This window comes from Bos taurus, chromosome 2 (genome assembly GCF_002263795.3).
Source record: "Bos taurus isolate L1 Dominette 01449 registration number 42190680 breed Hereford chromosome 2, ARS-UCD2.0, whole genome shotgun sequence".
Taxonomy (NCBI): domain Eukaryota; kingdom Metazoa; phylum Chordata; class Mammalia; order Artiodactyla; family Bovidae; genus Bos; species Bos taurus.
Window position 1 is genome coordinate 6,529,761 of NC_037329.1, and position 24,841 is coordinate 6,554,601.

Here is a 24,841-nt window from a genome sequence, read left to right on the forward strand (position 1 = left end):
GCTGAAAATGTTGCTTTTCTTCTCCCATCTTGAATATTAAAATGGCTATACAAAAATTCACCAATATTGATAAGCTTCTTAAAAACTGTATGCTGAAATAACTCAAAGATTTAAGAGAAAGAAATAAGAAAAAAATTTAAGAGAACAGAAATTATATCAAACATTTTTCCTGACAACAACAATATGAAACTAGAAATCCATTATAGAAAGAAAATGGGAAAAACGCAAACCACATGAAGACTAAACCACATGTTACGAAAAAACCAACAGATCAATGAAGAAACTAAAAAGGCAATCAGAAAATACCTTGAGACAAATGAAAAAAAAAAAAAAAAAAATTCTCCAAAATCTACCCAATACAGCAAAAGCAGTTTATTTTTTTTTTTTCAAAAGCAGTTTAAAAACAGAAGTTTACACAGATACAGGACTATCTCAAGAAATTAAAAAATCTCAAATAAACAATCCAAACGACCATCTAACGAATTAGAAAAAAGAAGAACAATCAAAACCCAAATCAGCAGAAGGAATGCAATAATAACACTCAGAGAGGAAATAAAGAATCCAAGAAAACAATAAAAAGATCAATGAAACAGAAAATTGTTTTCTTAAAAACACAGACAAAATTGATAAGTCTTCAGCCAGGTTCATCAATAAAAAGAGATTTTAAATAAATAAACTTAGAAAATGAAAGAAGAGAAACAGAGATAAAACACACACACACACACAAGACAATAGAGATACCAAAAAAAAAAAAAGCCACACAATAAGAAAATATTGTAAACAGTTATATATCAACAAATCAGACATCCTACAAGGATAAATTTCTAGAAACATATAATCTTCCAAAACTGAACCAGGAAAAAACAGACAATCTAAACAGACTGATCACTAGTAATGAAACTGAATTTACAATAAAAAAAACTTCCAAGCAAAAATTTCCAGGACCAAAGAACCTCACAGGCGAATTCTACCAAACATATAAAGAAGAAATAATACCTATCCTCTCAAACTATTCCAAAAAACTGAAGAGGAGGGAACACTCCCAAATTCATTTTATAAGGCCTCTGTTAACCAGATACTATAAAAATAAAATTATAAGCTAATATCTCTGATGAATATAGATATAAAAGTCCTCAACAAAACATTAGCAAACCAAATTCAACAGTATATGAAAAAGGATAATACACCATGATGAAGTGGGATTTATTCCAGGGATGTAAGGATGGTTTGACACCTGTAAATCAATCTATGTGATATATACCACATTAACAAAAGGATAAAAATCACATGACAACAGACACAGAAAAAGCATTTGGACAAAACTGAACAACCATTCATGATAAAAACTCTCCAAAGCTGGTATAGAGGGAAGTTATATTAAAATAATAAAGACCACTGATGAGAAATCCACAGCTAATACCATGCTCAAAAGAATAACACAAAGATTCCAAATCTTGCCATTTCTATTTAACATAGTATTGGAAGTGCTAACCACAGCAATCAAACAACAATAAGATGACCTGATATTATACATAGAAAACCCTAACATCTCCACTAAAAAACTACCAGGACTAATAGATGAATACATTAAACTTGAAGGATACAAGATTAATATACAGAAATGTGTTGATAATAATGAAACAACTAATAACTAATAATTAACTATCAGAAAAAGAAAATAAGAAAACAATCCTATTTAAAATTGCATCAAAAATACCAAGGAGTGGTTTCTGGTTCAAGATGGCGGAGTAGAAGAACATGAGCTCATCTCCTCCTGTGAGAGCACCAAAATTCAACTAGCTATTGAACAACTATCAACAGGAGGATGCTGGAACCCACCAAAAAAAGACAGCCTAAGTCCAAAGACAAAGAAGAAGCCACAGCAAGATAGTAGGAAGGATGCAATCACAATAACATCAAATCCCATACCGGCCAGGTGGGTGACCCACAGACTGGAAAACAGTAATAGTGAAGAAGTTCTCACACTGTTGTGAACGTTCTGGACCCCACGTCAGATTTCCCAGCCCGGAGATCTGACAAAGGGACTGGGAATTCCCAGGGAATCTGACCTTGAGAGCCAGGGGATTTGATGATAGGACTTCCAGAGGACTGGAGAAAACAGAGACTCCTGTCTTGGGGGGGCACAAACAAAATTTTGCATGCACCAATAAATACCCAGAGGACAGGGGCACTGACCCCACAGGAAACTGAACCAAGACAACCTGATGGCACTGGAGGCCTCCTATGGAGGCACGGGTCGGCAGGGGCTCACCACAGGGACGGGGCACTGGAAAGGCCCCCTTGTAAGAACCTTTTGGAGTTTGCCATTAACCCTACCACAGAGCCTGCAGACCCCAGGGCTAGGTTGACTAGGGCAAACAAGTACCAGGGAGGGAGCGAAATTCCGCCCATCTGCAGGTTAACTGCATTAAAGCTCTACTGAGCAAGGCCCTGCCCACCAGAGCAAGACCCAATTCTTCCCATCACCAGTTCCTCCCATCAAGAAGCTTACACAAGCCCCTTAGCCTTAGCCATCAGAGGGCAGACAGAAGCAGCAAGAAGCAGTGTCACAGAGGCTAACACAAAAACCATTATCACAGCAAGTTAATCACAATGAAAAAGCAGGAAGTTATGCCCCAGATAAGGGATACAATAAAACCCCATAGAAACAACTAGATGAAGTGGAGATAGGCAACCTTCCAGAAAAAGAATTCAGAATAACCACAGTGAAGATGACCCAAGATCTCAGGAAAAGAATGGAGGCAAAGACTGAGAAGTTGCAATCAGTTCAGTTCAGTCGCTCAGTCATGTCCGACTCTTTGTGACCCCATGAATCGCATCACGCGAGGCCTCCCTGTCCATCACCAACTCCCAGAGTTCACTCAGACTCACATCCATCAAGGCGGTGATGCCATCCACCCATCTCATCCTCTGTCGTCCCCTTCTCCTCCTGCCCCCAATCCCTCCCAGCATCAGAGTCTTTTCCAATGAGTCAACTCTTCGCATGAGGTGGAAGTTGCAATAAGTGTTACCAAACACCTAGAAGAACTAAAGAACAGAGATGAATAATACACTAAAAGGAATCAATAGCAGAATAATGGAGGCAGAAGAATGCATAAAAGACCTGGGGGACAGAATGGTGGAAATCACTGCCACAGAACAGAATATAGAAAAAAGAATGAAAAGAAATGAAGACAGCCTAAGAGATTTCTGGGACAACATAAAATGCACCAACATTCACATTATATGGGTCCCAGAAGGAGAAGAGAGAAAAATGACCCGAGAAAACATTTGAAGAGATGATAGCTGAAAACTTAGTCAACCAAGTCCAGGAAACACAGAGAGTCCCAGGAAGGATAAACCCAAGGAGGAACATAGTAATCAAACTGACATAAATTAAAGACAGAGATAAAACATTAAAAGTGACAAGGGAAAAATGACAAATAACATACAAGGCAACTCCCATCAGGCTATCAGTTGATTTCTCAACAGAAACTCTACAAGCCAGAAGGGAATGGCATGATATATTTAAAGTGATGAAAGGGAAGAAGCTACAACAAACAATACTCTACCCAGCAAGACTCTCCTTCAGATTTGATGGAAAAATCAAAAGCTTTCCAGACAAGCAAAAGTTAAGAGAATTTAGCACCACCAAACCAGCTTTACAACAAATGCTAAAGGAACTTCTCTAGGCAGGAAACACAAGAGAAGGAAAGACCCTACAGAAAATAAACCTAAAACAATTAAGAAAATGGTAACAGGACCATACATATCAATCATTACCTTAAATGTAAATAGACTAAACACACCTACCAAAAGACACAGACTGGCTGGGTAGATGAAAACATGTGTATGTATGGATTTCTACTCACCACATCACTCTGCTTAACCCCTCCAAATTCTATCTAATTAATTTATATTGTTAAGTTTATCATGTTCCCATTATGGCATGCAATTGTAATTATCTTTTATTTTTTCTCTGGATATTGATTGTGAAAGCTGATAAACATCTTTTACTACTGTGATTATGTAACTGTTATTCACTTAATACCATTATATCATGACTGGTCAACAGAAAAGTAATAGAACTCTATATCACCAAAACTAGAATCTAATAGAAAAACCTGCAATTGCTTTTTAAAATCGAGATGCACATCCGAAGTATCTTGAAAGTTTTTGAAAAATACAAATGCTCAGGTATTGCTATTTTCTCCAGAGTTCCAGATACGTTTCTAATGAGCAGTCATGTTTAAAAACAACTGGATTCTATGCTTGTCTTTTACTTTTACTAGTTTTTTTCACTTTTTCTATTTCATATTCAGTGCTCCCATTTCATTTAGTTTATGTTCTCCAGTTTCTCCAATTGGAAAAATTTCTCCAATTTCTCTCTTTTTTTAATATTCTTTCTCAAGCATTTATCAAGTATAGTAGAAAAACTTTTGTATAAATACAAATATGCATAATATGTATTTTAGAAAACTTAAAATTTTTGGCTTACTTAAAAAAAATGACATTTTGAATCCACTGGTTTGACTTAGTATGAATAGAATGCTAGATTTCTAATTAATAAGTAGATATGCAACAAGTAACAAAGGTTTAGTGTATACCATAGGAACTATAGTCAATATCTTATAATAACCTATGATAGGAAATAATTTCAAAAATAATGTTGCTTTTATTTATAATCAAATCACCTTGCTGGGCACCTGAAACATGGTAAGTCAACTCTACTTCAATAAAACATATATATTTAAACGTTAAAAAAATTACTAGAAATAAGGAATAGAACTACAGTATGACCCAGGAATTCCACTACTGGGCATATATCCTTCAGTTCAGTTCAGTTCAGTCGCTCAGTCGTGTCCGACTCTTTGTGACCCCATGAATCGCAGCACACCAGGCCTCCCTGTCCATCACCAACCCCTGGAATTCACTCAAACTCACATCCATTGAGTCAGTGATGCCATCCAGCCATCTGATCCTCTGTTGTCCCCTTCTCCTCCTGCCCCCAATCCCTCCCAGCATCAGAGTCTTTTCCAATGAGTCAACTCTTCGCATGAGGTGGCCAAAGTACTGGAGTTTCAGCTTTAGCATCATTCCTTCCAAAGAAATCCCAGGGCTGATCTCCTTCAGAATGGACTGGTTGGATCTCTTTGCAGTTCAAGGGACTCTCAAGAGTCTTCTCCAACACCACAGTTCAAAAGCATCAATTCTTCGTCGCTCAGCTTTCTTCACAGTCCAACTCTCACATCCGTACATGACCACTGGAAAAACCATAGCCTTGACTAGACGGACCTTTGTTGGCAATGTAACGTCTCTGCTTTTCAATATGCTATCTAGGTTGGTCGTAACTTTTCTTCCAAGGAGTAAGCATCTTTTAATTTCATGGCTGCAGTCACCATCTGCAGTGATTTTGGAGCACCAAAAAAATAAAGTCTGACACTGTTTCCACTGTTTCCCCATCTATTTCCCATGAAGTGATGGGACCGGATTCCATCTTCGTTTTCTGAATGTTGAGCTTTAAGCCAACTTTTTCACTCTCCTCTTTCACTTTCATCAAGAGGCTTTTGAGTTCCTCTTCACTTTCTGCCATAAGGACGGTGTCATCTGCGTATCTGAGGTTATTGATATTTCTCCCAGCAGTCTTGATTCCAGCTTGTGCTGCCTCCAGCCCAGCATTTCTCATGATGTACTCTGCATATAAATTAAATAAGCAGGGTGACAATATACAGCCTTGATGTACTCCTTTTCCTATTTGGAACCAGTCTGTTGTTCCATGTCCACTTCTAACTGTTGCTTCCTGACCTGCATATAGGTTTCTCAAGAGGCAGGTCAGGTGGTCTGGTATTCCCATCTCTTTCAGAATTTTCGACAGTTTATTGTGATCCACACAGTCAAAGGCTTTGGCATAGTCAATAAAGCAGAAATAGATGTTTTTCTGGTACTCTGTTGCTTTTTCAATGATCCAGCGGATGTTGGCAATTTGATCTGTGGTTCCTCTGCCTTTTGTAAAACCAGCTTGAACACGTATATCCTTAGAAAACCATAGTTGAAAAAGATACATGTACCCCAACGTACACTGCAGCACTATTTACAACAGCCAGGACATGGAAGCAATAAATAAGCTGTGGTGCATATATACAATGGAATATTATTTTCAGACATAAAAAGGAATGAATTTGAGTCAGTTCTAGTAAGGCAGATGAACCTACAGCAGGTTATACAGAGTGAAGTAAGCCAGAAGGAAAAACACCAATACAGTATACTAACGCATATATATGGAATTTAGAAAGATGGTAACGATAACCCTATATACGAGACAGCAAAAGAGACACTGATGTATAGAACAGTCTTATGGACTCTGTGGGAGAGGGAGAGGGTGGGAAGATTTGGGAGAATGGCATTGAAACATGTGAAATGTCATGTATGTAACAAGATGCCAGTCCAGGTTCAATGCACGATGCTGGATGCTTGGGGCTGGTGCACTGGGACGACCCAGAGGTATGGTGTGGAGAGGGAGGAGGAAGGAGGGTTCAGGATGGGGAACACATGTATACTAATTAAATAATTTTCTATTAAAGAAAAAAAAAAAAGAAAAAAAAAAGAAAAACAAATACTGTATATTAACACGTATATATGAAACCTATAAAAATGGTAGTAATGAACCTATTTGCAGGGCAGGAATAGAGACTCAGACATAGAAACAGACTTCTGGACACAACGGAGGAAGGAAAATGTCGGATAAATTGAGAGAGTAGCCTTGAAATATATACATTACCATACGTAAAACAGATAGCTAATGGGAAGTTGCTATATAACACAGGGAGCTCAACCTGGTGCTCTGTGACAACCTAGACAGATAAGATAGGGTAGCAGGTAGGAGGGAAGTTCAAGAAGGAAGGGACATATGTATGCCTATGGCTGATTCATGTTGGTGCATGACAGAAACCAACATCACACTGTAAAGCAACTATCCCTCCAATAAAAAGTAAATAAAATTTTAAAAATACCTAGGAATAAACTTAACCAATGAGGTGAAAGATCTATATTCTAAAACTATTAATACAAAACAGTGAAGGAAGTTAAAGGTACAAAGAAATGGAAAGATATATTGTATCCACGGCTTGAAAAAATAGCATTGTTAAAATGTACATCCTACCCAAAGCAATCTACACACTTTAATGCCATTTCTGTCAAAATAGCCCATGACATTTTTCACAGAACTACTACAACTAATCCTAGAATTGATATGAAACCATGAAAGCTCCTAAAGGATCAAAGCAATCTTGAGAAAAAAGAACAAAGCTGGAGGTATCATACTCTCTGACTTCAGACTGTACTACAAATCTTCAGTAATAGTATGTATGGTACTGACACGAAACAGTATGTATAATTGTTGTCTAGTCACTGAGACACGTCTTTTACAACCCCATAAGGCTGTAGCCCACCAGGCTCCTCAGTCCATGGGATATCCCAGGCAATAACACTCCGGGTTGCCATTTCCTTCTCTAGGGGATCTTCCCAACCCAGGGACTGAAACGACGTCTCCTGCGCTGGCAGGCAGATTCTTTACCACTGAGACGTCAGGGAAGCACATGTATGTACAGTACTGGCACAAAAAAACAGGCGCATAGATTAGTTAAACAGAATAGAACCCAGAAATAAATTCAGATAGTTATGGCCAATTAATGACAAAGAAGGCAAGAATATGCAATGGGGAAAGGACAGTCTCTTCAGTAAGTGGTACTGAGAAAGCTGAACAGCTACATGTAAAAGAATGAAATTAGAGCATTTTCTCACACCATTTACAAAAATAACCTCGAATGGATTAAAGATCTAAATATAAGACTGGAAACCGCAAAACATCTAGAAATTATGGGCCTAACACTCTAAGATAAATCATAGCAATATGTTTTTTAGAGTATCTAAGGCAAAGGAAATAAAAGCAAAAATAAATGAGACTTAAAATATTTTGCAAGGCAAAGGAAATCATTAATAGAACAAAATGGGAGAAAAATAGGAGAAAATATCTGAAATAACAACAATAATAAGGGATTAATATCAAAAATACAGAAACAGCTCACACAACTGAATATCAAAAACAACTCACCTGGTTAAAAAGTGAGCCAGAGACGCAAATAGACATTTTCTCAAAGAAAATATACAGATGGCTATGAGGCACATGAAAAGATGCTCAACTGTTCTTAATCATTAGAGAAACACAAATGAAAACACGAGTTCTCAACTTAAGAATGGCTATCATATGACTGCAAACAACAAACTGGCGAGGATGTGAAGAGATGTGAAATCTAACACACTGTTGGCAGAAATGTCAACTGGTGCCGCCAACTGACTATGGAAATACACTATGACAATACACTATGGAAAACAGTATAGAAATTCATCAGCTAAAACTAGAACTGCATTATGATCCTGCAATTTCACTCCTGAGTATATATCTGAAAGAAAAAGATAACACTAAGTCTAAAAGACATATGCACCCCCCAATAATCACAGCAGCGTTATTTACAATTGCCAAAATATGGAAGCAACCTAAGCATCCAACCACAGATGTATGTATAAAAAAGATGTGAAGTGAAAGTCGCTTAACCGTGTCTGACTCTTTGGGACCCCATAGACTATACAGTCCATGGAATTCTCTATGCCAGAATACTGGAGTGGGTAGCCATTCCCTTCTGCAGGGGATCTCCCCAACCCAGGGATTGAACCCAGGTCTCCCACATTGCAGGCAGATTCTTTACAAGCTGAGCCACAAGGGAAGCCCATAAAAAAGATCTAGTGTATATATATAACAGAATACTACTCAGCCAAAAAAAGAATGAAATTCTGCCATTTGCAACAACATGTATGGACCTAGAGGGTACTAGGTTTAGTGAAATAAACCAGAGAAAGACAAATATTGTATGATTTCACTTATATGTTGAATCTAAAACACAACGAATGAATACAATAAAGAAAGATTCACAGATGTAGAACAAAATATCGGTTACTAACTGGGTGAGGGGCAAGATAGGAGTAGAGGAATAAGAGTTACAAGCTGCTTTGTATAAAAGAAATAAACTACAAGAATATATTGTACAGCACTGGGAATGTAATCAGTATTTTTTATAATAACTTTAAATGAAGTATAATCTATAAAATCATTTAATCACTACACTGTACATCTGAAACTATTATAAATCAACAATATTTCAATAAAAAAAGGAAAAACTCGAATAAAGGTATAAAAATCATACCAGTTAAACATCAAGTTAATAATTAGCTTTTGTTGGGAAAAAACCCATGAAATTAGTACTAGATGCTTTTTCAGGGCCATATACCTTAAGTTACTATTTTTTCAAATACTAGGCAACTTCAACGACCAGTCACCAGCTAATCCAGATTTAATGAGTCAATCTCCTCCTGTCATTCTAATGAATGTACAGTAGGGCTGAGATACAGAGCACTGAAAAGCCAAAGAGTCAATGTAGTAGATGGTTTCTCAAACTTGGCACTGCTGACGTTTATTGTGGGGGCTGTCCAGTGCATTTCAAGACGTGTACCGGGATCCCCGGCCTCTACCTACTAGATGCAGCCAGCAGCCAACCCAGTGTGACTATCAAAAATGCCTCCAGACACTGTCATATGTTCCTGGGGGGGCGGGGGGGGGACCATCATTGGCTGACAATCAGTGATTCAGTATACAGCAACTAGCATTAAAAATAAAAAAATACTAAAATACAAATAGACTAAATGATAACAAAGTACATCACCCATAATAAGTATATTTTTTGTTTTGATTGGATTTGTATAAACTAGGTTGCTATGTAAAATGTACTTCTTACTGTGAATCAGAATCAAAACACCTGAAAGTTGCTGCAAAGGTGCAGCAACTGACCTACTGTGACCTACTTCTCATGCTATGCTATGCTAAGTCACTTCAGTCGTGTCCGACTCTGTGCGACCCCATAGACGGCAGCCCACCAGGCTCCCCGTCCCTGGGATTCTCCAGGCAAGAACACTCGAGTGGGTTGCCATTTCCTTCTCCAATGCAAGAAAGTGAAAAGTGAAAGTGAAGTCGCTCAGTCGTGTCCGACTCTTAGCAACCCCATGGATTGCAGCCTAACAGCCTCCTCCGTCCATGGATTTTCCAGCCAAGAGTACTGCAGTGGGGTGCCATTGCCTTCTCCGATCTACTTCTCATAACAAATGGCAAAAACACAAATGGCAATCATGAAGGAAATATAAGACTTAGAAAGCCTAGCTTAAAATCAGGAATTCCAGGAAAAGGAAAAGAAACAAATGCAGATGTATTTAAATAAATAGAAGAAATTTTTCTTGAGTTAAAGGTTTGAGTGCAGATTTCAAGAGCTTAAAACCATTACGAATAGGAATTTAAAAAATCTAAAAGACACCACATTCCACTGGAGGTCCTAAATTTTAAGGAGAATGAAAAACTTTACAAAAACTTCAGAAAGAACAAGTTCTTTATTAGGAAAGAATAACATTAAGTTTGCTATCTATAATACTAGAAGACAGACAATCTCAAACTACTGAGGGGTAAATAAGAAATGTATACCCACTCAAGATAAATATGATATACATAATGGGCAAAACATAGACTGTTCTGTACCTGCAGAGATCTGAAAGTATATTACCCAAGTGTATTTGATGAAAACAGTGGAGGATAAACACTAACCAAATGGCAATTACATAAAAACCAAAGAATTACATGATAAGAGAAGAAAAAAACTTTATGAGCAAAAAATCATCAGACAGAAGATGGCAATGTGGTTGGCATTTGAAATATAACTGTTAAATAAACACTAATAAACATTCTTAAAATGTAAGTGATACAACATAGGGGAAATCCGAACTATAGCTTGGAACTCAATGTTTTAAAAGAAAAAACTCTTAATGATACTGGGTAAAAACTGGAGAAAAGGGTTAGGAATAAAAAAGATAAAAGCTTACATGATCTTATTTAACTTTCACTATGGAAGGCAATGGCACCCCACTCCAGTGCTCTTGCCTGGAGAATCCCATGGATGGAGGAGCCTGGTGGGCTGCAGTCCATGGGGTCGCAACTGAGCGACTTCACTTTCACTTTTCACTTTTCACTTTTCACTTTTCACGCATTGGAGAAGGAAATGGCAACCTACTCCAGTGTTCTTGCCTGGAGAATCCCAGGGACGGGGCGGCCTGCCGTCTATGGGGTCGCACGGAGTCGGACTCGACTGAAACAACTTAGCAGCATGGCTATCTCCTTTCCTCCAAATGTCCTTCCTTCCATTACTTCAGCACATCAGACTTCTTTCCACCTCAAGGCTTGTGGACATGTGTTCTTTCCCCTACCCTTTGCATTGTAACTCCTCTATCAAGCTTCAGATCTCAATCTAAGTAACACCCCTTAGAGAATCCACTCCTAAATGCCCTATCAAAGGTTGCTGCTCCCAAAGTTCAATCATGTTTTCTCTCTTCCTAGAGATTATCAATATTTGAAAAAACATGTGTCTGCCTCTTCTTTTAGAATGCAAGTAGCATGAGAACAAGTTAGGGTTAGGGTCTGCCACGTTTGCCATTATTTCTCTAGCAAGTCAAACACTGAATTGCTAAATAAATAAACAAAATTTATTTAAAAATTTTGAATGAACAACAAAAGAATGCATGAATGAATGAATGCACTGAAGAAAGAAAATAAACAAGGTAGTAAGAATAAACTTTGTATTTGTTTAAATTGTTTCTGCAGTTAAAAGAATTACACATGGTATTTTTATAGTTTTTGAAAGGGAATTTACTAAAAGAAAAAATAATAATAAAAAAACAAGGTTAAGAGAAAAAGATCTTTGTGGAATAGGACCAAAGAAAATCCATATTTCTACTTGGCTCACACTTGATGTTCTTCTGCTTTTCTCTTGATCAGGTGCATCATTAGCATATCACAGTCAGTCTCCCTTATCAGTGGGTTCCACATCTGTAGATTCAACCAACTACTGAGCCGAAATAGTTGGGAAAAAAATTTCATAAAGTTCCAAAAAGCGAAACTTGAATTTGCTGCAACCAATGGCAACTATTTACATAGCTTTTACACTGTATTAGGTATTATAAATAATTTAGAGATGATTTAAAATGTATGGGAGGATGCGTGTAGGTTATATGCCAACGACTACACCATTTTACATAAGAGACTTGAGCATCTGACAATTTTGGTATCTGTAAGGTGCCCTGTAACCAATCCTCTGTGAATACTGAGGGATGACTGTACAAACACTTTAAAGTGGGGTTTTCTTTTCTGGCCTCCCTCCAGGGTATTTTCTTGGCCTAAATCCAAGTCACTTTCACACACAGAACAGAAGTCCTTGGAACACCACAGCACTCCTCACTAGTAACACTGTGGTGCTGCTATTCCCTGCCTTAGGGAAGTAAAAATACCACTGCTAAATTCCTAGGTAAAGCTGACGGAGAATAAGGCGTGCACGCACCCAGCAATCAGAAAAGGTAGGCACTCTGTCTCCATTGCTAAAGAGAGGTCACACACTCACACCAAAATTCGCCTCACACCGTATTCTGAGACCTCTTATGCCTCCTCATCTCACTCTGCGTTCTCCCTAGATACTTCCTCCACTCCCACAGCTTTAAATGCCACTCATATGCCAATAATTCCTTTCAGCAAAGCTGTAAGAAATACACTTTTATGACCCTCTAAAAAATAAAAAAACAATATGCCAATTAAACTATGCTACGATGCCCAAATAACCATCCCAGGCAACAGAACTAGTCACACCAGCCTTTCATTGCTCTGAAATTTCTTTTAAAGAGCCTGACAGATAAGGCAATTTCCTCGGGTGTATTGAATTTCAATGCTGGGCCTGTGATGGCAATCCCTTTCTATTTAACACAGCTTTTTCACTTGTGGCTATTTTCCCTTTTTAGGTCTCATAAAACACTTGCTTTGGAGGAAAATGTAAAATTGTTGTTTATCCCTGCTATCAATACACAAATTACAAACAATACACACAACTGCTTATCCAAAAGGGATTCAGTTCAGTTCAGTTCAGTTGCTCAGTCGTGTCCAACTCTTTGCGACCCCATGAACCACAGCATGCCAGGGCTCCCTGTCCGTTACCAACTCCCGGAGTTCACCCAGACTCATTTCCATCAAGTTGGTGATGCCATCCAACCATCTCATCCTCTGTCGTCCCCTTCTCCTGCCGTCAATCTTCCCCAGCATCAGGGTCTTTTCAAATGAGTCAGCTCTTCTCATCAGGTAGCCAAAGTACTGGAGTTTCAGCTTCAGCATCAGTCCTTCCAATGAACACTCAGGACTGATCTCCTTTAGGATGGACTGGTTGGATCTCCTCGAAGTCCAAGGGACTCTCAAGAGTCTTCTCCAACACCACAGTTCAAAAACATCAATTCTTTGGTGCTCAGCTTTCTTTATAGTCCAACTGTCACATCCATATATGACTACTGGAAAAACCATAGCCTTGACTAGAAGGACCTTTGTTGACAAAGTAATTAGGGAGGCCATTAATTATAAGCCACAACCTGTTTTCTGAGATGTCAAAATGTGCATCTTATAAATAAGATATACATGTCTGAGACCTACAATACTCAACTTATATATAGGTACTTATTCAAAATTATTACCTGGATACAAAATTACTACAAAGATACTTCAAATCACCATGCCTAGATCTTTCTCCTGGAGTCTGATACTACATTTATCCTCCCGTTCTCATATAACATTGACATCAAACAGTTTCCAGAAACAGGTACTCTATATTGAACTGAGTCTTTCCCCCATCTCTTACTACCAATATTGCCTAAGTCACCTAGGCCTAGCCATTCTATGCCCAAAAGATCTCTCAAATTTATGTCATGTCCTTTCCTTCTCCTCAAACCTTAGTTCAAGATAACATCTCTTACAGTAAGACATAAATTATGGTAGGAGTTATAATGTCCTGCTGGTTTATTTTGTAAATGGCATGATATCCATCCTCTACCTAAAAAGTTTCAGTGGCCCAACACTGGTTACAAGAAGGGGTAAAAACTCCTCACCGTAACATAACATAACCTAATATCCAAGCTACCATTTTCTAACTTCATCTCCTGCATCCACTGTCTCCAAACATTCTCACAGAACTCTGCTATGTCATTCTCAGTACACCAGTTTAATCTACCTTATTGGTTTTTCAGCTTTACTTATTGTATTATTTTTATTTTTTTAATTTTATTTTATTTTTAAACTTTACAATATTGTATTGGTTTTGCCAAATATCGAAATGAATCCGCCACAGGTATACATGTGTTTCCCATCCTGAACCCTCCTCCCTCCTCCCTCCCCATACCATCCCTCTGGGTCGTCCCAGTGCACTAGCCCCAAGCATCCAGTATCGTGCACCGAACCTGGACTGGCGTCTCGTTCCATATATGATATTATATGTATTTCAATGCCATTCTCCCAAATCATCCCACCCTCTCCCACAGAGTCCAAAAGACTGTTCTATACATCAGTGTCTCTTTTGCTGTCTCGTATACAGGGTTATTGTTACCATCTTTCTAAATTCCATATATATGCGTTAGTATACTGTATTGGTGTTTTTCTTTCTGGCTTACTTCACTCTGTATAATAGGCTCCAGTTTCATCCACCTCATTAGAACTGATTCAAATGTATTCTTTTTAATGGCTGAGTAATACTCCATTGTGTATATGTACCACAGCTTTCTTATCCATTCATCTGCTGATGGACATCTAGGTTGCTTCCATGTCCTGGCTATTATAAACAGTGCTGCAATGAACATTGGGGTACATGTGTCTCTTTCCCTTCTGGTTTCCTCAGTGTGTATGCCCAGCAGTGGGATTGCTGGATCATAAGGCAGTTCTCTTTCCAGTTTTTTAAGGAATCTCCACACTGTTCTCCACAGTGGCTGTACTAGTTTGCATTCCCACCAACAGTGTAAGAGGGTTCCCTTTTCTCCACGTCCTCTGCAGCATTTATTGCTTGTAGACTTTTGGATCGCAGCCATTCTGACTGGCGTGAAATGGTACCTCATAGTGGTTTTGATTTGCATTTCTCTGATAATGAGTGATGTTGAGCATCTTTTCATGTGTTTGTTAGCCATCTGTATGTCTTCTCTGGAGAAATGTCTTTTTAAGTTCTAGAATTTTCATTAGGTTCTTCCTCAGAATTCTATTTCTCTGCTCAAATTTTCCACCGTCTTATCAATTTTGACTATCTTTTTCTCTAAATCCTTTAACATGAAAGTTCTTGTTTCCTAATTCAAACATATGCAAGTTTGTTTATATCAACTACTTTTTCTCTTAACTATGAATCCATTTTCCTTTTTTCAAGTCTCTCAATATTTTTATTTTTACGAGACATGATGCATAAAGGAACAATAGATACTGAAATAGATATTTTCCCCAGTGAAGGTAAATTCATTTTCTCTGTCAAACAGCTAGAGTGAAGAGTAGCTCTCTTTAATACAAAAGGAGTTCATTTGGGTTGGAGCTGAGTAGCCCTTTAGTTCCAGTTCACTTCTGGTTTCAAATGTCTTGAAGATGGAATCAGGTGTCTTCCTATGGCAAGGCTTTGGGATTTAAACACTGTAAGACTTTAAGATACTTCTCTCTTTGCTGCTAAGTCACTTCAGTCGTGTCCAACTCTGTGTGACCCCACAGACGGCAGCCCACCAGGCTCCCCGGTCCCTGGGATTCTCCAGGCAAGAACACTGGAGTGGGTTGCCATTTCCTTCTCCAATGCATGAAAAGTGAAAAGTGAAAGTGAAGTCGATCAGACATGTCTGACTCTTAGCGACCCCATGGACTGCAGCCTACCAGGCTCCTCCATCCATGGGATTTTCCAGGCAAGAGTACTGGAGTGGGGTGCCATTGCCTTCTCCTCTCTCTAGCTCAGTCCTAACTTTCTTCATCACTGCTTACTCAGCAAGAGTCCTGATAAGATTTGGCTTCTCAGGTGAACCAGTATTTGAGGATCAATCCTATCCTCCAATCTGTCATGTCAGCTCGTATGCAACTAATAAAGTTCAGCTGGTTTCTCTTAGGGCCATGAACAATCCCATATAGCAGGCTTGCTCCATTGCCTGCCTACACCTCCAGGCTCAGTTAATGCTCTCAGGGACACAAGCAGCCACCAGTCTCTTTGTGCCTAAGTGTGTCTAGGAAGGCACAAAGGTGCATCTTGAACTTGGTTCATTTAACTTCTTTGTGACACAGCTTTCCAGTGAATTTTAAAAAATACAACTTTTTAAATCATGTGCTTCCCCCTGTCATTACACAGAGAGCAGTCGTCTCCTGACAATTTCTACATCCATTCTTCTCTTATTGAAAAGTTATATTCCCTCCTTTTCTTACCATCTTCAAACTGAAATATTATGTTTTCTGAAAAATTTGCTTTCCGTCCTCTAGATAGCTGTCATTACCTCTTTACTCATCTGTATTCTTCACTAGTCTGTGAATTCTGTTCACTCACCTGTGGTCTCCATTAGCCTGTACAAATATAATGACGTATACCGTAGCTGTGGACAGACAGTGGTAAGGAAGGTAGGCAGAAATCAGAGCAAATATATATTTATGAAATGAAAAAGATGTATGTTGGCTTTTAAATATATGTTATGCATTGAAGACCACACTGTACCTAATCCGTACATTAACTGATGGTTTATTGCTTCACCAGCTAAAAACATTTTCTCTCAACAAATTGAGAGTTACCAATAAGCCAAGAATTATACACATATATTTGAACAAAACTTAATGATGGAAAACTTTGCTGATTCCAAATGAAATGTATATCCTTAAAAAAATACCAAGCAATATTGGCCAATAGGGAGGAGGCCCTAGTATACTATCATATTTTACAAGAGAACTGCTCAGCTCTCTAACTTTAGCACATTCTATAAACACCAGAATTAAACTGCAGTCCTGTAATATGCTCCCTGTTATATTTTTACATGACCCTATGTTATGCCATAAGGCAGCTATTTATATTCCTAATGTAAAGAGGTATGGTTGCTTGAATATATCAATGCTTTCTTATTCAATGAATAAAGTTCTATTCTCAAGAAGAAAAAAAAATTTTTTCAATACATACACAATCACACATACCAAGCATTTACAAAGAACATGATGCTCTACTCTAAAAAAGGGGTAGGGAAAAGATATACCCTGATCAGAGTACTTTAAATATACTAATTTTGATATCTGAGAAATTCCTAAGGCAGAATTACTAAGAGGTGTTAAAACAATTTGTCTAGGATGGTAAATCAATTTAGAAAGCTTAATGCTGATTATCTAGGGTAAAGGAAATAGAATTGATGACAGAAAAAAGATATCAAAACAAGTCATTTAGTCAGAGTTCTTGGTAAAATAATTTAAAAGCTAGAAACTTATTTTTACATTTCTTGTTAATTTTTTAAATGTCTTAAAACAGAAGTGAACAGAAGGTAAGGGCAATTTAAAATGATATTCCATTAAACACACAAATTATTTTAAATGATTAAATTAATCCATAAAATAAATACCTATATCTGGAAAAATCAGAACTGGGACCTCTAGTAAACAATTCTGAAACATTTAAAAATATGTTTTAAAGGGGTAATGAATTTTAAAATGCCTAAGAAAGATGTTGCTATGAGCTGTCCCTCCATCTACAGTTAGGTTATCTACAGGTATCACCATTCTATCAGATGATATGAGGAGTAACTGCTAAGCAAGGACATTCACACCACAGAAGAAATTAATCTGCAAGAACCCTAAATGCACAGGTATTAATTAGGATGGTTGTACTGTAGTTTTATCTTACACAGAAAATATTTAAATGGAAGCTGAATGACAGCTGGTGGTGAAATGTGAGTCTGTGATTTAATCACTCAGAAACTATCAGCACTAAGGCAATATAAGTGTGAAGGGCTTTCGAAAGTGCTTGTGGGTTTCTATAATACGCTTACCTGGAGCAACAACAAACTAGGGGTTTGATTTTGTGTTGTTTATCTAGGCAATTGGTGGGGGGAAGTGAGTTATGAAAGACACTAACTACTGACACAACCACTGACCTTCTAAGTAAGTAGTTTCTTAAGATAAAAGGAATATGCTAAGAAAATACGGTTCACTTACTGACTGGAGAAATTTCTTAATATGCCTACATGGTCTCACTAGAAGTACAGAAGGCTTAGGTCACCAAGAAAAAAAATGAATCAGCAAATGGGCAAAGATCAGAAGGATTCCATATTTAAGGACTGTTATTTCATAGTTCCCATGGAAATGAATATAGAAAAGCATGAGAAGTATGAGTGATGCAGAGGCACTGGCCATCCAGATTAGACTGGCTACTACTAAGATAAAAATAAATACATTTAAGTTTTATAAGGTGACTAGATTACTTCAAAGTCCTCCACAGGATAGCCACTCAAATATCTCCTAGTGGTTTAACTTGAACTCCTAAGAACTGGGGTAAGAGCATTTCTGGATAGGGACCATATTAAAAAATGCCTTGTCTTTGTCTTTATTTTCAGCACATAAAAAAGAAAAGAATCACAATCTATTACTTTTAATTAAAGCATGCACAATATAATACATCAAATTAAACTGCTATTAGACTTGAGCTCATTTTTATTTACCAAATAAATGAGGGGGAAAAGTGTGTTTTCTTAAGGGTTCATATTAACTCTTTCCTTTATGTAGATGAAAAAATATTAATTTTTAATGATCAAAAGTATAAATAAAGATTTATAAAATAAGAGAAAGAATGAGAAAATTTGGTATCAGTATTATGATACAAGAAAATAAATTTCAATGAAGAAAGAAATCATTTGAAAAAATACATCCAATAATTTAACATTAAAATTGGAGGGAAGAAACCACAGAAAAAAATACCGTGCTTTGATAAATTACAATGAGGGACCAAAAACTTAAAAATGAATTTACAACACAAATCAGAAGGACAACTAACAAAATACTCAACAACGCAAGTCCTTTTCCAGATCTCATAATTCTTTTGGGAATGACTCTAAACAGGCTGTATCTTTAATATTCTCTCAACTTTATACATCCCATTACCAGAATTTAATAGCAAAAGATTAAAGTAGATATGTGAAACTCACACCTGAAGAGATATTTTTCTCTAGATGTAAATAGGTAGCTGTTCAGTCCCTAAGTCATGTCTTACTCTTTTGCAAACCCATGGCCTGTAGCCCGCCAGGCTCCTCTGTCCATGGGATTTCCAGGCAAGAATAGTGGAGTGGGCTGCCATTTCCTCCTCCAGGGGAACTTTTCGAACCAGGGATTGAATCATGTTTTCTCCACTGGCAGGTGGATTCTTTAGGGGAGGGACTTAAAAAGATGTCAATTAAAATGTACTAACACTGTGTAAGTGTATAAAATACTAAAGAACTAAACTACAAATAGCAAGTATAATGTATTTATTTGCTTCAAATAATATGTGAAACATTAGCAATAAGTTGATAATTACTGAAACCGAGAGATGGGTACTTATTCCTTTTGTACATATATTTGAAGTTTCCCATAAAAAAAAAATTTTTTAATTATTTATTTAATAATATCTTGCTTAGTATGGTTAACTGCCATACATTACTAAATCAATAATGTTTACTGCCATGGATTAGTAAATCAATAATATTTTAGTCATTTCAAAAAATATATTATCCTTCATATAAAGAAGACACTAATGACCAAGTAAAACAACTGCTCTGACAATTTTTATAGAATAACCAATTCATGTTGTTGCTCAAAGTCTTTCACACAGTTCCTCTTGAGAACTCTATGTATTTAAAAAAGTCAGCAGCTAGAATAAGGCTAAATGTTCAATTAGAAGTTAACCAGACTTTATGAGAATCAAACACAAAGCAATACCTTTGAATTTAAAGAGAAAACAATTTTTTTAAAAAAATAAGAAAGAAAAGCAAAGAATGCTACAAAGCTTCTGTCTTACCTTGACCAAGATGTGAAGGTTTTTGAGAAATTATGTGACCACCACCATCTAAAACATACTGGGTACTAAAGTTATCAGCAGCTGTCTTTGTTGTAATTGAAACCTAGAATAAGAAAAACTCAAATAAAATTATGATTTTATATACTGCAGTGGGCTCATTATAAAATGAGGTTTAAAATAATAAATGTATATTCTCTCAACTGAAAAAAGTTTGACTTAGTAAGTTCTTACAACCACTTCTCTTTGAAATATTCCATAGTGATACACTAATAAACAATAGGCTAGCTTACATTTTTCATGTTGCAAATTACTGATTTTTATTCCAAATATATTACCTTAAAACATACACACACATCAATAAACTTGAATGGCTATTTGTACTGTATGTATTAAATGACTTAACATCTGTAAAATCAAATACTTCAATTGCATTAGGGAAGCTTGCTTTTCAACGGACAATTCCCACAAAGTTGCTGGCAAAGTGAAAAATTCTTTTGTAAAGTGACCATTCACTCCTTCCTTTATGTTGAGTATAAAATTGCACTTCTGTATTTCAAGTTAATGGTTCAAAAGAATAAAAATCAATTAATCAAACATATATGTTGATTTATCAGCAATATTTCTTAAACCCAAACTTTAAACTCACTGTTTAAATGGAAACATTTTATTATTTAAAAAACTAGAATTAAAACATATAAAAAAGGATTCCATTCAGCATGAAAATATTTCCTAAGATATTACAGTCATAGAAATATAAATTTAAGAATGTCTGAACTCTTCTGAGCCATCCTCACCCTCAGCTTTCTACTTACCAACTTTTGTGAGATTACTAGAAGAACACATGCTGTAACAATGGTAAAACATTCCATTATGAGAAAACACCATAGTTGGTGAGTGGGAATGCTGGCAAAAAAGCAGGGTGGTTTCAAAAAAGCCTTCTCACATTTTGAGTGAGCAATGACCACCCAAAATTGGGAGCAATCTTTCTCAGTCATCCTTGGACTAAGCAGAGCTGACTATCTTAAAATACATCTATATAATTTAGAAAGAAGCCACAAAGATTCAGCACCACTACTGGAATTCATCTAGGTCCAGTTGGGTCTACATGTGATGATTCTGTCACCAAGTCCTAACCATGCCCTGATTTATGGTAGGCCAGATGGCTCTGTGGAACATGTGGGTACCACGAAGGCAACACCAGTCACCACAAATATATATGTGTGTATGTATATATATATATATATATATATATATACATGGCATATAAATATATTTTTATATATCTTCAATATCAATATATATTTATATGGCATATAAATATATGGCTTCTCTAGCTCACAGTACTAGCATACTAGCAGAGTCTGTTAGATTTTCTCCAAGGGTGATGTCCATAAAATCATTATTAGAGGCTCATTGCTGCAGGCTGCTATTTCTGTCATAAATGTTCCCCCACCCCCGCAAAAGTTGTACCCGAGGACTTCCCTGGGGGTCAAGTGGTTACGAATTCACCTGCCAATGCAGGGGATACAGGGTTTGATCCCTGGTCCAGGAAGATTCCACATGCTGTGGGGCAACTAAGACCGTGAAGCACAACTATGAGCCTGAGCTCTCAAGCCCGTGAGCTGCAGCTACTGAAGCCCATGCACCCCAGAGCTGGTGCTCTGCGACAACGGAAGCCACCACGATGAGAAAACTGAGCACTGCAGTAAGAGAGGAGCACCCACTCGTCACGACTAGAGAAAGCCTGTTCACAGCCAGGAAGACCCAGTGCAGTCAAAAATTAAAAACAGATAAATAAAATAAACAACAACAATCTTGCTACCAAAAAAAAGTTGTGCCTGAAACAAAGTTGTGAGCCTCTGTATACTCACCAGTGATTCTTCTATTTCCAATAATACACTTCATGGTTCAAAAGTTGTATTTTAAAAAAGTTTTCCTGATAACCAATCTCAATCTTCCCAGCTGCATCCCAACTCTATAGTGTCTAATTGTGATTCCCTCTAGTGAAGTGAAGTCCCTCAGTCGTGTCCAACTCTTAGCGACCCCATGGACTACAGCCCGCAAGGCCCTCCGTCCATGGGATTTTCCAGGCAAGAGTGGGGTGCCATTGCCTTCTCCAGATTCCCTCTAGTAAAGTTTGTTAAAAACAAAGAGTACAGAAATTCCTAGAGATTTTCTTTCCTATTTCTAATTTAATCACTTTATGATTGTCCCTCTTAAAATAATTCTACATTTAACCAAACACTGCTGCAAAATGCCAAGGTCAACTGAATTCTATTTCTATTCTCCAAAGAGCTAGCCACTTGACGTAAGCTGGTGTCACTGAGTAAAGGCAGCCCTGGAACTCTGAGTTCTAGTGCTAACTCTGCCAGTGGCTTGCTAGATGGTCCTGAATAAATGATTACACTATCATCTTAGGAGAAGGGTGATGATAAGATGAAGATGATGCTAATACTTTATAAGGTTACACGGGTTTTTGCTTTAACTACTTCAAAGCATTTTACAGATTTAGCCTTAAACCATTAGGGAATAGTAAACAAACTCCAGCCTAGATGAATAAACAGAAGTGCTAAAAAGCAAAATAGAACCTTAGTGGTCATAATGCAACATTTATGTTAAAGAAGTTTAAAAAAAGAAAAAAAAAAAAAGAACATAATGTCGTCTTCCAGTGTTAAAATTTTAAAAACTGAATTGTTTATGGTACTATGGAAATTTATTTAGATAGGAAATCCTTTGTAATTCCCTGCAAAAGACAGTGAAGGATAACACACACACACAGTTTCACAAATTCATAAAACACAGTGTGTTCCTCAGAAGAAGGAATTGTATTTCAAGAGTTCATTTCATCATATGATCCTGTGTCCTGGACAGGAAACCTTTTTTTGGACCAGGCACAGGTTCAGAATGTGTTAGCTGCTGTTAGCTGTGCAGCAGCTAGCACATTTGAATTGGTAATAACTCCACCATCAGAAGCATCTTTAATATTACAAATTATTACTGGTGCTTCTGACTCGAGTCATTGAGGAATTGTGGCAGTGAATGACTCCAGTGGTGTTCTCAAGAGAAAAAATAAATTTATTTTAAAGAATTTTAAAATGAGTTTACTTTAAAAGAAGTTTTAGAAGTCCTTAGAGGTTATATTAATTATCAATTGTTAAAAACTGACTCTCTGATCTAGTTAATGAATTTCAACAAATTATAATACTATTACAAAGTTAAAATTGCATAAAAGCATTTAAGCTTTAGATAAGTACTATTTTTCTCAATGTTTCAGAAAGTAAGTAAATTAAAAGCTTAGTATATATCTTTAAATTCATGAGAAAAAAAAATCCTCTCCTGACAAAATTTCATTTAAGATAACTAAAGTTTTGTGGAGGTTTTTTGGTTTTGTTCTGCTTCTGCTGACTTTTGGACAAATACTTTACTTTGGCACAAAAACAAAATCTGAAAAGTAAGATAATTGGTCCTCATGATTCAGCTGAAATGTGAACCGCACATGGATCACTGACCTGTCTTTTCTTCCTCAGTGTGAGTATGCCTGCCTGTCTGCCTACAGCTGTACGTTATGACTTCCCCCAAATACTCCACTGTGGGACACTAGCAACAGGGAGATCCTGGCCTTGGCTTTTCCCCTTTCCACAGTTTTATTATCAGTGAGAAAGTTGCATTTACGAAACATGATATACCAACTGCTTAAAAAATTCTGTGCCTATTCTAATTAAAGGCTTACCACAATGGCTCTCAGGGACACAGGAGGCATCCTGCACTGTGTCACAGGGAGCAGGAAACATCAGAACGAAGCTAGAGGCTTCCCTCTCTTCTTCCACAGCTCTGTGGGACCACAAATAAGGGCATCCCAACTTCCATCTCGGAGAAGGCAATGGCACCCCACTCCAGTACTCTTGCCTGGAAAATCCCATGGATGGAGGAGCCTGGTGGGCTGCAGTCCATGGGGTCGCTAAGAGTCGGACACGACTGAAGCGACTTAGCAGCAGTAGCAGCAGCTCATTTTAGTTAGTATGTTTAGTAATACGTACCAGGAATGTAACACTGAAGACTGATGAATATTCCAAAATTACTGTTCCACAACAATAATAAATTTCAGAGATGTTATGCTTAATGATATAATTAAAAAAAAAAACACATGAATCACTTTGTTTCAGTCACTGATACATTCATCAGATTATGGAAACAGGTAATTCCAGTTTTAAATACCACTCTGTTATAAAAATTTATTTTTTACTGTTTTGGACTGATTGGAAGTCATTTTATAACTGAAAAATTAGGAAAACTGCTTATTCTTTTAAAATGCATAAATTAAAAAAACAGAATTAGATATATTTTAAATTTCGACAGCCAATTTTGCTGAAAGTCTACTTAATTTTTCTTTTTATAACTAAAATTATGATTAACTTTAAAATAATCTAACACAAGATAATTTAAACAGTTGGAGTTTTGAGTGATGGCTGTGTGACAAAACTATATCCCAATTATCTATTATCAATTTACCTAGTCAGAGATGATTTACATCTGTATGACTTTAAATCTATCTACATCAGTTAGTTTGGCCAATAGAATAACCAAATCACTAATTTTTATTATGTAATCACAATCTCTATCCAAAAATTTTCAAAATAAACTGGAGCCTTTAAAATAAACATGTAACTTCTATACTTGCAACTTCAATTCTTTCTGAATGGTGAAGTGTATTGTTTAAAAAGTAATATTTTTCCCCAGAAAAGCACTCATTAGTTTGTCTTCCTAAATAATGTTTTAATTTTAAAATATAATTGACTTTAAGAACTATATATTACTATGTTTCTGAAATAGTATTCAGAAGCCTCCGATATACATTTCAACTTGACTACTCC

At 36.9% G+C, this 24,841-nt stretch overlaps 1 protein-coding gene across 3 annotated transcripts in view; it reads right to left on the reverse strand.

Annotated features, from left to right (window-relative positions):
• Positions 1-24,841, reverse strand: part of PMS1 (PMS1 homolog 1, mismatch repair system component) — a 111,928-nt gene that overhangs the window by 69,666 nt on the left and 17,421 nt on the right. For all 3 annotated transcript variants that reach the window (NM_001077981.2, XM_005202204.5, XM_059875035.1), the window contains 1 exon segment: positions 19,971-20,073. In NM_001077981.2, the coding sequence (NP_001071449.1) occupies positions 19,971-20,073 (103 nt within the window).